The sequence below is a fragment of the Glycine max genome, chromosome 8, assembly GCF_000004515.6.
Source record: "Glycine max cultivar Williams 82 chromosome 8, Glycine_max_v4.0, whole genome shotgun sequence".
NCBI classification, from domain to species: Eukaryota; Viridiplantae; Streptophyta; class Magnoliopsida; order Fabales; family Fabaceae; genus Glycine; species Glycine max.
The window spans coordinates 42,683,100-42,696,607 of NC_038244.2; the positions used below are offsets into that span (position 1 = coordinate 42,683,100).

Here is a 13,508-nt window from a genome sequence, read left to right on the forward strand (position 1 = left end):
ATGAAGGTTAAATAATAATAAGTGATTTAAAAAAATAGTTATACATATAAAATACTGGAGAGAAATGCCGATTTACAAAGATAAAACATGACACAATAATGTGTATATTTATACAGCCATATGTTATAAATTAACAAAGACAAACTCTTTTTATTTTAACAAATTACATAATTTTTTAACTAACTAAGTTTGACCTACAATTCCTTTTACATTCAGTTTATGACAGACCATTTGATTTTGTCTCGGAATTCATGTAAAAAACTTAAATTGAAAATCAAACATGTTATGAAGTATTAAGTTTAACTAGATATCAATGTAAGAAAATTTAACCCAATTAGTTACACATGCCATGTGAATTATTGAAAACTGATTGTTTTTGTTTATGTTTCCACTTATAAAAAACATTAGATTATCAACACAATGAAAAAACACCTAATTTCTCTTCACACACATTGGATCTAACCCTAACACAGTAACCCCTACCCCATCCTACACCCCTAGGGTCCCTTACCTTGCCCTGGTGCATCATTCTACCCTAGCAAGAATTCAGATCTGTTTTCTCTCCTATTCCTCTAATGCCCATTTAAAACGAACACTTCTATTAATATTTTTAACCCATTATTTGTTGTACCCAAAAACTATTTCCATTTTTCCATAATTATAATAATGCATTAATGGCCCCTATCCCTTGACTTACAATTCAAAAAAACACAAACCAGAAAAGAAAAAACCCCATCCATCATTTTCATTTCAAAACTTGTCTTCCACCCTTTTTCTTTTTCCATCACTACTACTCACAGATCCACCATTCCTTTCCACCTCCTTCACTCCCCTTCAAATCAGTTCACATTTTCCTTTCACAGATTACTTTTACTCCTTCCACCTTTCTCTCTCTAATTTCATTCAACAAAACCATTTTTTTTTCTCTCACTCACTTCACACAATGAAGCACCCAAAACCCCAAACCCAATCAACCCCAACACCATCACCTTCTTCAAGATCTTCTTCTCTCTCGTCCCACCTCGCTATGGTGGAGCTGAAGCAGAAGATCTTAACCTCTCTTTCGAAGCTCTCCGACCGCGACACGCACCAGATCGCGGTGGAGGACTTGGAGAAGACTATCTCGGGGCTCTCGCCGGACGCCATTCCGATGATTCTTAACTGTCTTTACGACGCCGCCACCGACCCCAAGCCCGCCGTCAAGCGGGACGCGCTCCGCCTCCTCGCCGCCGTCTGCGCCGCGCACTCCGACGCCGCGGCGGCCCACCTCACAAAGATCATCGCCCACGTCGTCCGCCGCCTCAAGGACGCCGACTCCGCCGTCCGCGACGCCTGCCGTGACACCGTGGGCGCCCTCGCCGCGCAGTATTTGAAGGGAGACGGCGGAGGGGGTGGCGGGGGAGGTGTAGGGACGGTGGTGGGGCTGTTCGTGAAGCCGCTGTTCGAGGCAATGGGGGAGCAGAACAAGGGGGTGCAGGCGGGGGCGGCGGTGTGCATGGCCAAGATGGTGGAGTGTGGCGGTGGCGGCGGAGGAGGGGAGGCGGTGCCGGTGGCGGCGTTTCAGAAGCTGTGTCCGAGGATCTGCAAACTGCTCAACAGTCCCAATTTCATGGCCAAGGCGGCGATTTTGCCGGTGGTTGCCAGCTTGTCACAGGTGAGGTGCATTGTTGTTGTTGTGGGATCAAGGGTTGGTGAATTATGAAATGGTATGTGGAGTTTGAACTTGAAGGGTTATTTTGGTCATTAGGTGGCTAAATTGTTTTGTCCTTGCTTTAGTGTAAAGCATTTGAAGATGCTTTGGTTATTTTGCGATGTAGAGTTTTCTTTAGGACGAAACTTAGATGCAGATCCATAGGTGTTTTCTTTGGTTCTGTTCTCGAAATGATTCGTGTAATATAGGTTTGCATTAAATGTTCAAGTAGATTATTCAGGTGTGGAGGAGTGCTTTACTTATATCTAGTCTAGCGAGTGAGTACCCTGCAAAGAGGAGCACTAGTGCTGATTTCAGTTTGAACTTGAAGGGTTATTTTGGTCATTAGGAGGCAACATAGTTTTGTCCTTGCTTTATTTTGGTATGAATAGAGCTTTAGTGTAAAGCATTTGAAGATGCTTTGGTTATTTTATGATAGAGTTTTCTTTAGATTCATAGGTGTTTTTTGGCTCTGTTCTCCAATTAGAATTGAAGTTTTGCCTTAGTGATTTGTGTAATACTAAAGTTCACCTTAATGATTTGTGTAATTCTGCATGAAAAGTCAGGATAGGTTACTGATATATGAAACTCTTAATTCTGATTGGAGAACAATACTAAAGTACCTAAGGAACTGCATTTAGGTTTTGTCCTTTTTTATTCAGAGATTATGTTGGAGTACTTTAGTTATATCTAGGGAGTGCCCTGCCAAGAGGAGCATTAGTGTTGGTTTCAGTTCTTTTGTTGGATCCAAGATGTATCACTTTTTATCTTTATGTCTGGTTTGGTTCGGTTCTATTTTAACTCTTAACATTTTGTTAAAGCTAGTGTTTGTTTATTGTAGTAGATTCATTAGGGTTATAAAAAACTGAGATTTAGTTAGCCTGTTGATATTGGAAAAATTGCATTTTTAGAATTCAATTTAACATGGCCATATGTGGTGAGAATGATGTTGGAAAGTGACTCTGGCAACTGCAGAGGCTAATTCTAATGAGGTTGGCAATTGCAGTGGAAGATTTGGCATAGTTTTATCTGATTTGGATGGTAGAGGCTAGAATAATCCATATTCTTTAATTTTGATTCTGTCAATCTGTCTTTCTTGTGTTTGTATAACTTGGGGGGCCATTAATCACCAACTTACCATTTTATGATGAAAAGAACTGGTATGAAAAATCCTCAGAGGTAATCAGGTACTGATTGCAGGTTGGAGCGGTTGCACCACAAAGCTTGGAACATTTGCTGCCTAGCATTCATGAATGCCTTTCTAGTACTGATTGGGCAACACGTAAAGCAGCAGCTGAGGCATTAAGTTCTCTGGCATTGCATTCAAGCAATTTGGTTACCAATAGAGCGGAACCCACACTGGCAGTTCTTGAGGCTTGCCGATTTGACAAGGTAGCATTTGCAGTCAGATTTCCTAATCATAAATTGTTGGCATGCTGTGCTATTTTTATTTCTGATTCCTCTCTTTTCAGAGGCTACAAGGTCTTACATTTCTTGTAATTCTTATTTTATCAACATGCTCTGTTTCTACAAGGAAATTAGTTCAATGGTAAGGATGTTAAATCCTAAAAGCTTCAAAGAAGGTAGCCACATAAAATATGTATTTTTCCATTTGACTTTGTTGCTTGCATTCAAGTGTATCTCATTTAAAGAGCATCAAAAGAATTATGTGTCTGCAGAGAGTTGACAGTGCATTTAATTGTGACTGGTCTAGCAGGTTTCTGTGACAGTAGTTACCCTGTCTACTGTTCTCTTTTATAGTCTGGGCCAAGGATTATTTGTCCTAGTATGGCAGATTTGTAATTTGTTTAAACTTCATTACTGGAGAACTGATTCTTTGCTTTAGTTATCTACTTTTTTCAGAATTAATGTATTATTGTTTTCAGATAAAGCCTGTAAGAGATAGCATCAATGAAGCATTGCAATTGTGGAAAAAGATTGCAGGGAAAGGAGATGGGTCTCCTAATGATTCAAAGCCCTCATCTGGTAGGCATATTTGACTTGTCTGTTGTAATCTGCTCATAAACCACTTTGTCATAGTTTATGTTGATGATGATTGTTGTTTGTATGCTTTAGATGGTGGTAATGAATCAGCTATTTCGTCAGAAGCAAGTGACCCGAAAAAAGTAAATCTTGATGAGAGGAAGACTGATTCACCAGTAAAGGATTCATCAAATATTTCTTCAAATATGGATTCAACCAAGGCCAAAGCAGCTGGCATCTCAGAGAAGGCAGTTGTAATACTGAAAAAGAAACCACCTGTATTATCTGATAAAGAACTAAATCCAGAATTTTTCCAAAAACTTGAAAGAAGGGGTTCGGATGATTTACCAGTGGAAGTAGTTGTTCCTCGTAGAGGCCTCAATTCTTTGAACTCCAACAATGAGGAAGAATCAGAGGCAAATGCTAAAGATTCGAAAGAAAGAATAAATTCTGTTGGAAACATCCCTAATGATGATTTTCATGGATCCTCTAGTAATAAATATCGTATCTTTGAGAGAGGCAATGATGGAAATTCAAAACAAAGGAATTATGATGATTTTGGCCATGACAGATTCTCTGAAAGGAGAGTGAACTCAAAAGAACTGAGGACAAAAGCATATGATACTGATGATAGGACTGAAAATGATCAGAGGGAGGGTTCTGCCAATGTTTCAGGTTTTTCTAAAATTGATGGTCAATCAGAAGTACCCTTCTCCAATAACAGAGGAAACTGGTTGGCCATCCAGAGGCAGTTGCTGCAACTGGAAAGGCAACAAGTTCATCTGATGAATATGCTGCAGGTATGGTCAGTATGGCACAAAAAAAGAAAAAATAGTTCTGTTGTATATTCTTCATAAGTGATAGATGTTTAAACAATTTTGCAGGATTTCATGGGCGGATCTCATGATAGCATGGTGACTCTAGAGAACAGAGTGCGAGGTCTTGAGAGAATTGTTGAAGACATGTCACGAGATTTATCCATATCATCAGGTCGTAGAAACTTTGCAGGATTTGAAGGATCATCTAATAGGCCTTCTAGCAAGTATAATGGTTTTAATGACTATTCCAGTTCCAAGTATGGAAGAGGTGGTGATGGACGCATTCCATTTGGTGAAAGATTTGCCCAATCTGATGGAAATGCTTTGGGAATGAGGGGAAGAGGGCCATCTTGGAGATCTGACATGTCTGAGGGCTGGGATCATCCTGGGTATGGTGCTTCTAGAAATGGTCAGATGTCCTCAAGGAGGGCTTTTGGGGGTAGTTCTGCTGATGGAAGATCGCCAAAATCTGTGCATGAGAGTGATCAAGCAGGCAACAGAAGAGCTTGGGATAAAGCAGCAATGCCCATTCGGCTTGGTGAGGGGCCTTCTGCTAGAAGTGTCTGGCAAGCTTCTAAGGATGAAGCTACCTTGGAAGCAATTCGGGTTGCTGGTGAGGACAATGGAACATCTCGAGCAACAAGGGTAGCAATCCCTGAAATGACTGCTGAAGCTATGGCTGATGACAATGTTGGGCAAGAGAAGGATGCCATCTGGACTTCTTGGACCAATGCAATGGATGCCCTTCAAGTAGGTGACATAGATTCAGCCTTTGCAGAAGTATTGTCCACTGGTGATGATATTTTGCTTGTAAAGATAATGGATAGAACGGGCCCTGTAATTGACCAACTTTCAAGTGAAGTTGCATGTGAAATTGTGAATGCCATTGGACAATTCTTACTTGACCAGAACATGTATGACATCTGTTTGTCTTGGATTCAACAGGTATGACTTCTTTACTGCTTGAATTTCCTTTTTTCAAGTCAGAATATGTTGATTCTGCAGTCACATAAATTCTCTCACCAAAATAACAAAATAATGCCTCCTACTTCTCAAATATAATAGGGACGGTTAGACAGATGATTTTGCTATTTCTTGATATTTTATCAGGAATCAAAGCTAGTATAGTACGGATTATGCCATTATGGAACAACCACTCGAGTAGATCTTCATCTAGAAAAATGATTTCAGTGGCTTGTATATGTAATCCTTTGTTCTAGATTTGGTGTTAAAATTGCTACAAAATTGTATATCCTGTGGATTTTTAGTGAAAGATGTCATCTCATTGGGTGGCATCTATTAATGTTTTCTTGTGTCAATGATTTGTTGTAGGGCTTTGCATACATTATGTTTCTTCTTTATAATTTGTCAGCTAGACAATTTACGTAATCCATTGACATAGAACCCCCTACTTCATTGAAGATCACTGTGTTTATTCAGAGCCATAATTTATTCCTGTTAGCAGTCATGGTGACATACTACATTATTAAATATTTTATTTTGTGGGAGTATCGTGCCCATGTCTGTTAGGCTCACTTTTTTTTTTCATTGTCATATGGTTCAGATTTTAAAGCATTTCATTTTGGGTAATGCTCTCTTTACTCAGTATTTCTGGTGAATCTGTCCATGTTTGTTAGTCACATTTTTTTTTTTTTATTGTTAAATGGTCCAGATTTAAAGCATTTCATTTTGGGTAATGCTCTTCTAAAGAGAGCAATAATGGGTGTCTACAGCATTCATTTAACTTTTAAGTGTTGCTTAATCTTAATCCACTAAAATTCAAGGGTGTTTACATCTCTTGTGATTAAAATAATCTTACCTTTTAGATGTTTTTGACCTTTCTGGCTCAGAAAATTATTGGTTTATATATTCTTTCCTTGGCTCTATAATTCTACAACAATAACAACAAATAATTTATTTAGCAATTGATGCATACTCCGTTGTACAGTTTTACCTTTGCTTTCCTTTTTTGCCTTCTTTATGTCTTTCATTTGAGGCCTAAAATAATTCATGGTCTTGATGATGTTCAGTTGCTGGAGATAGTATTGGAAAATGGCCCTGACACCTTTGGTATTCCCATGGAAGTGAAGAAAGAGCTCTTGCTGAATTTACACGAAGCTTCTACAGATCCAGCTGAGGCCTGGGAAGGGGTACAGCCGGATCAGCTTTTATTGCAGTTGGCATCAGCCTGGGAAATTGATCTACAACAGCATGACAAATAGCTTGTAGAGAACAAATTATGCTGCTATTGAATCTTGAATTGGATGGTATTGAGTGCAATTTGAAATATAATGCTGTTCATGTTTTTGGCCTCCACACAACAACTACATTGCCACAAATTTATGCTCCTTTTTCTCCTGTATCTTGGTGAACTTAGGCTAATCCTATACCGGTCAGAGCAATGTTCGACCGTTGATATCATTGTTTTTTTTTACCAAATGTCTACAGATATTGTCATTACTAAGAGGTAGTGTCTGGTTGTCACTAAGTGCCTGCTTAAAGACAATGTGTAAATTGAGACGAATGAACAAATCTTCCATGTAATTATTAATGTATTTGTTCTTGATATGTTACTTCCGTTTCATCATTTGCACCATTTTCTCTCGTTTTACCCAGGCTAATTTCTAATTGATTAATGATCATGTCTGGGGATATCAGAGGTAAACTTTGTATTATTAATGTAATATTTATCGAAAATAATTAATTTTGATAAGTCCTACTTCTAAATTAAGAGCGAGGATATCATTGAATGAAAAGTTAAATTTACTAAAATTAATAATTTTTAATAAATTTGAGCCAATGGTAGAGAAATTGTTAGAAAGAATGTTAGACTTTATTTTTTTATAAAATCTATGACAATAATTTTACGGCTTTTCAAAAGTTTGATTTTTAGAAAGTTACGCCAGTGTTTTCAACTTTCTAATTTTCTTTTTTTATAAAATGAATAAAATTTCCTTATAAGGTATAAACCCTTCAGTAATTGAAAAGTTGTGAATAAATTATAACATTTTTGTTATTAAACAAGATTTACGTGTACAAAATAAAAAACAAAGTTACAAGAAAATATTGAAATGGTCAAGGATTTAGGGACGAATTAAAAAAAAAACCACCCTAAAGAAAACCCTACTATTGCTGCATGATGTTGTACAGGAAATAAGTTTGCAACAAAGTGTAAACGTTAGTGAATAAGATGTTCTGTTCGGCGAATTTCGTTTTATATATACAATAGTATAAAATGATCCAGTTGCATCAAAGCCAAGAGGCCATTATGTTTGTAAGGCATAGCATGTGCAAGTTACGTATAAACTTTAAAACCAAAGGGAAAATAAACACCATGGTTTTTCCCTTTAGTTTCTTCCTATAGAGTTCAAAATGCTATGCACACCAAAACACCACAATGGAACTACTCCCCTATAGAAATGGAGCGTAACCTCAAGGGCAATTCCTTTGCCATGGAGAAAAAGAACAACCTCTTTTGATTTACAGTCACCAAAGGGACCATGCTGCCAAGAAAACATCTCCCAAAAATTCAACCATGGATGGCCTTTGTATGGAACCAAGGGTGAAAAGTTACCCCACCACACCAATTCATCACCTTTTATACTGTATGACCAAATGTCTATTTTGCAGCATACCAGTTTTGAGCACAATTGGCATCGACAGAGAGGCCGACTCTAAGAAAATTCTCACCATTGAAAGGTTTCGTCATGCACTCAACAACTATAGCCTTTGCAACCTCGGCAGACTCTGTTGGCCCTTCCAATATGACTTCATCATGAACCTGCTTTGACATAGCCAAAAAGCTTAGCTAACATGTAGCAAGAAGTTTTCAACTAGATAGTCCAATACATTCAGACTTGAAACGATATCATATAGTAATACAGTGACAGAGTAACAGTAAAATTAGAATGGGGGTATGCTTGGAAGTAATACAGACAAGATGATGTCATGAGTAAGTTAATGGCAAAAAGGGAGGATTAAGAGATGTATTAAATGTCAAAGCAAAAATCAATGAATAAACTGGAATATTATGAAAAATGGAAAATAACTAGTGAGGAAAGGAACATACGCCAATCAAGTTGCCATAAATCATGCTTATTCCAAATTAAGTGAAAACTGTGTAGCTTTTCAATCGACAGCGAGTTGCTTAAGCAGACTACTTATTTCATTGATCAATATAAATTATATTACAGACTTATGATTTAAGTTTTCTTCATGATGCAGAAATTATTTCAGCCATGATCTCTTTAATTTCACTACTACTTGTCTCTGTCATATTCTCCCAAAAGTAAATAAAATATATCATTGACATCAAACCCTAAGTATATAAAAATACTTAAGTGAACCTTGGCAAAAAGTGAGAACAGAAATAAAAAAGGATAAAATTCGAGGCATAAATATTGACCTGTAGAAGTAACTTCCATCCAAGCTCCTTCAACTTCATATTGTTGGATATTTCTAACATGGCGCACATGGCAACATCTGCTGCACTACCCTGTAACATTTGACAAATCAGAAAAGCAAAAAAAGGTCTGAAAGTGGGGATGGATTACATACTTTATGGATTGATATCACAAAGGAGAAGAATATAAATCTGTTGCTAATAAAAAACACAATATATCAGCTAGTCTCCAAAAAAAAATTTTCTAACAAAATGGAGGTTAATTTTTAATGGAGATGCCATCATAATAAAAGACGAGTCTCTCAGTCGAACTCCATACACACGCAAATGGCATGTCGGGTGAGAATATTGTCTATTATGTGAATGAGAGAAGTAAACTTGATCTTTTGATCTTGAAGTAATGGTAATAACTTAGGTGGTCATGTTACCACCAATGTTCCTTTAATCCTCCAATAATTAGGATTTTCTCTCTCACTACATGTGAGCCAAGTTGCCCCTGCCCCATCTATAGGGGCAGACGATATATAGGGATATTACAAAAGCTTGATGAACTTAGACCATTAAAAAAAATTCTCCACGAATGAAAATTTCACCAATTTAACCATTGAATAATAAACAGTTATGATGTTGATCTTCAATGTCAATTTTGGATAAATATGACATTTAAAAGTGTTTTAAGATCAAGTAATAAACAATTGCTTGTAAATTGCATGCTACTTTTACATCTATACAGGATATATATCGAAATATGAATCGATTTGTAAATGCTATATATTCTCCAGCCATAATATACACTCCTATATTATAAATTATAATTACAATTATTATCCACAATTTAGAGAGTGAAGTACCCACTCTCTATTAGACATTCTCTTTCTTCTGTCCTTTGGAGGTGCACTTCATAGTTCATACACTACTCCCACAATTAGACAACAAATTGAATAATATAATTAAATAGTTTTCTAACTCTATCTTTAAATTGAATTTCAATAGTTTTCTATAAAACTGTCAGTAATTAAACATAACTTTAAGTTTAAATTATTCATTGTAAATCTAAATAATATAATTATATAATCAGAGTTATTTATTTATATATTGAAAATTATATCTTGTGCATCTAGTATGTAATACAATTGATAATCCAAAAGTGGGTTTTGTGAAATCAGATTTCTATAAACAAATGTTAATGTTGATTGATTCTCTACCATAAGTATGAATGGATAAAGCAATTATATAGATGCATATTTCAAACGAAAATTTGGTACACTATCAAATCTATTATTTTATTTTATTTTTTACAAGGCAACTTTTTCTTTGATGTAATAATAGGACAGCTGACAATACTAGCACTACTGTAAGATCGATAAGAAATAAAAAATAATACAATTAACTTCTAATATATTTTAATTCACAGCTTTACTTGAATTATCATTTTAATATAAACTTTGGATTATGATGTTTTCACTAGTTTCTTCTGAAAATATTCTCATTATTCACTGCTCTTACTGGGGAAAAGGTTCCAAAAGACCATAACTGATTAATATTGTAGCCCACTCTAGTAAGAGCTATTCACCTTTTTTATATGGCAGGATTGGTATAAGGGAATCAGTATATTCTAAATTTACTAAAAGTAACCATCAAACTTGAGAGTAGTGACAGACAGCGAGGCAAACTATTGTATTAATGTATTTGAGAGAATCAAGGACCTGCACTGGTGTATTAATAGCAGCTCGCTCAATATGACCTTTGTGGTAGTTGTTAGCTAGGTCTATTTTAGGAAACCGCCGGGCTCGCCCTAGCAATGTGTGAACACGTTGAGATTCACAAGCTTCTTTTTTACGTTCTTTTTGCCATTTCAGCACTTCTTTTCTGTCATTGTACCAAAGGTCAACTGTTCTCCTAGCTTCTGTCACAGTAACCTGAGAGAAAAATATAAGTAAGAAGGGGACTTGTAACCAAATCAATAATCAAGGGGACTTGTAACCAAATCAATTTAAGCCCTTCACAATAAGTTATAGAATTCAGGTACCTTCCAATCCTTGGAAAGCCCAACTGGCGTCTTTCCATATGCAATTGAGAAGTTAAGCATTTTGGCTTTCCTTCTTTCAGAAGCAAAGGCATCCTGAAATGAAAAAGAAATGCTAAAAATTGATATGAAATAGTACACTGTTTAACCTATCAACCATAGAACAGATGGATATATTTTTGCTTAAATCTTGACTTTTAAATTTACTATGTATTGGGCCTGTATTATCTTAAAGTTGTTATTATAATAGGGGGCATCTATCCCTAGTTGGAAGGGTATGATACTATGATATGATAAGCTGCTAAAATAAGCTTAATTAAGCCTCATAAATCATTATTAAATACATCTTGCACACCGCCAAACTATGCTGAACTTTTAGGCATAAAACCCCACAATATATAAACCACAAACACATGTGCCCAATGTCGGATGCTTTCCCTCTTAACAGTGCAAGCAGTAGTAGATGCCCTTTTTTATTTCCAGTGATAAATTCCTGAATTCTGGGTCTTTGTTCTAATATTTGAAGTATCCATCTTCTTGATTTAACATTTCATCAAGCCATTATTAATACTATAGTATTGTGCTATGAGAGAATTTATTTCCTTCCTCTATAAATTTTCTTGATAACTGTCCTACATAAGGTGGCAGCCAATACATGGAAACTGTTTTCTTTCCCTTTTTGGGGGTGAGGGGTAGGATTCATTTTCATACCTTACTCATCCATTGGTATATTTAATCAAAGCTTCTCACAACACAATGCAATTATTTCTAAATTCTTTTAGGAGTGCCTTAGTTGTGGCTTCTTTGGGGAATGCCTTAGTTGCAGCCTCAAGCTCCCACCCACATCTACAAGAAATATGGTTTAAGGGCTTATAGAAAGCTTGTACAGTCCTCACCTTACAAGTTGGTTTTGTGGGGTTAAGTTAGACCCTAAAGCCCAAATTCTGAAGAACAAAATTACCTTGTAATTTTTAAAATTCATCTTAGGTGCTGTTAATTGAGAGGGAAATTAAGAGAGAAAAACAGAATCATTAGAGAATAACTTACTTATCCAAGATTCTGGTTCTGCATATCATCTGTGTTACTGTGTATCACTAATATATTAGTCTCTTAATAGACTTAGTGGAGACTATTTCCTAGACTACTATTAATTAAGTGCAACTTCCCAGACACTAATACCCATGAGTACTAAATGCATTTTATTATGTGATACATGAACATACTATTTCCTAAGTGCATCAACTATGATTATTTCCAACACGTACCTAATCAACATATTTTCTGATAAAGAACTTAAATTTATCTGTATAAATGTTCTCTTCTTATAATTCCTCATCCACACTCTTAATTCCTATAAATATGTTGTCCAACCTTTCTTGAAGGTTTATATTTCTTGTTATTTGAGGGTCACTTTTTAAGTTAATTCTTCATTGATTCCCTTCCCTAAAGATAAAGATAAATTACTAAGCACAAAAATGGAAAAAATAGCATTTAAATTTAACATGACTTAATTGTGTTTATGTTTGGCAAGTTGCAAATAATTTTTTATGGCTGAAAAAGTTACTAGTTAGCTTGTAAATTAGAGGAACTTTCAATTATGCGAATGTTTGTGGTCTTTTATTGAACCCTATACATGGAAACTATATATACTTTTGATCAGAAAAATTATAATACTAAGATAGTGGGTTTGTAAGACATGAGCGGAGAGCGAGATAGTGAGTGTGAGCGAAACACGGGGTGGGTGAGAGTTAGTAGTAGGAGACAGAAGAAAACGAGAGTTCTGAGAGAGGGTCCTAGTTTGAAAGCTGCCGGTAACACGAACGGATATGGACGGAGCTACAGGAGAGGAAACTGGAGGGATAGGAAGGATATAACGTCATTCTACTTCACACGATTCCCCGAGGACGTAACCGAGGAAGACCTATGGCACCACTTCAAAAAGTTTGGTGACGTAAGGGAGATATTCATATCAAAGAAGAAGAACAGTCTCGGCAGGAAGTATGGTTTTGTCAGATTTCAAGGAGTAGAGAGCTTGCATCAACTAGAAAGGAGGCTAGACAACACCATATTTGGAGGTTTGAAGATGCATGTCAACATACCAAAGTTTGGAAGAGCACACAGCGGACAAATACCCTCATCAGTCACACGCCGAGAGAGCGCAATGCAAGGAGAAGATGAGATGGTAGCTCGAAGACAACAAGGACAACGAGTGAGGCAAAGGTCGTACGCTGAGGTCCTGCAGAGGAATATAACAACAGTGCAAAAGAGAAGACCAGTGACTGAGGTGTGCAACAACAAACCCACGTCGAGGTCAGAAGTGTATCTCGATATACCACTGAAGGGACAAAAATGGCTACAAGAGGCGTGGGTGGGGAGGCTAAAAAACCTCGCCATATTTGATAGAGTAGAGGAGGAGTTGCCATGGGATATCGGAGCCAGCGTGGCGGTGAAATACATTGGGGATGACATGGTTGTATTCTCGGCCTTGACGACGAAAAAGCAAAACGATTCATGGAGGAAGGCCCAGGTTCGATGAAATACACCGCCGGACAAATGACTGCCGTCTCGGGTTATCTTGTGCGTAATTTT

General features: G+C 36.7%; 2 protein-coding genes across 5 annotated transcripts in view; one reads left to right on the top strand and one right to left on the bottom strand.

Moving 5' to 3' along the window:
- Window positions 1–646: 646 nt before the first annotated feature.
- Window positions 647–7,064, top strand: LOC100804845 (microtubule-associated protein TORTIFOLIA1). Its single transcript, XM_014779394.3, has 6 exons — window positions 647–1,654; window positions 2,891–3,082; window positions 3,577–3,676; window positions 3,767–4,473; window positions 4,558–5,436; window positions 6,522–7,064. Exons 1-6 carry the CDS (start codon window positions 944–946, stop codon window positions 6,711–6,713), a joined length of 2,781 nt encoding a protein of 926 aa, XP_014634880.1. The 5' UTR covers window positions 647–943; the 3' UTR covers window positions 6,714–7,064.
- A 625-nt stretch (window positions 7,065–7,689) lies between these two features.
- Window positions 7,690–13,508, bottom strand: part of LOC100790704 (DNA polymerase I A, chloroplastic/mitochondrial) — a 32,007-nt gene continuing 26,188 nt past the window's right edge. For all 4 annotated transcript variants that reach the window (XM_014779396.3, XM_041004712.1, XM_014779397.3 and 1 more), the window contains 4 exons: window positions 10,923–11,015; window positions 10,600–10,812; window positions 8,897–8,986; window positions 7,690–8,272 (listed from right to left, as the gene is read on the bottom strand). In XM_014779396.3, the coding sequence (XP_014634882.1) occupies window positions 8,111–8,272; window positions 8,897–8,986; window positions 10,600–10,812; window positions 10,923–11,015 (558 nt within the window). In that variant the 3' untranslated portion in view covers window positions 7,690–8,110. The remainder of the gene's footprint in view (window positions 8,273–8,896; window positions 8,987–10,599; window positions 10,813–10,922; window positions 11,016–13,508) is intronic.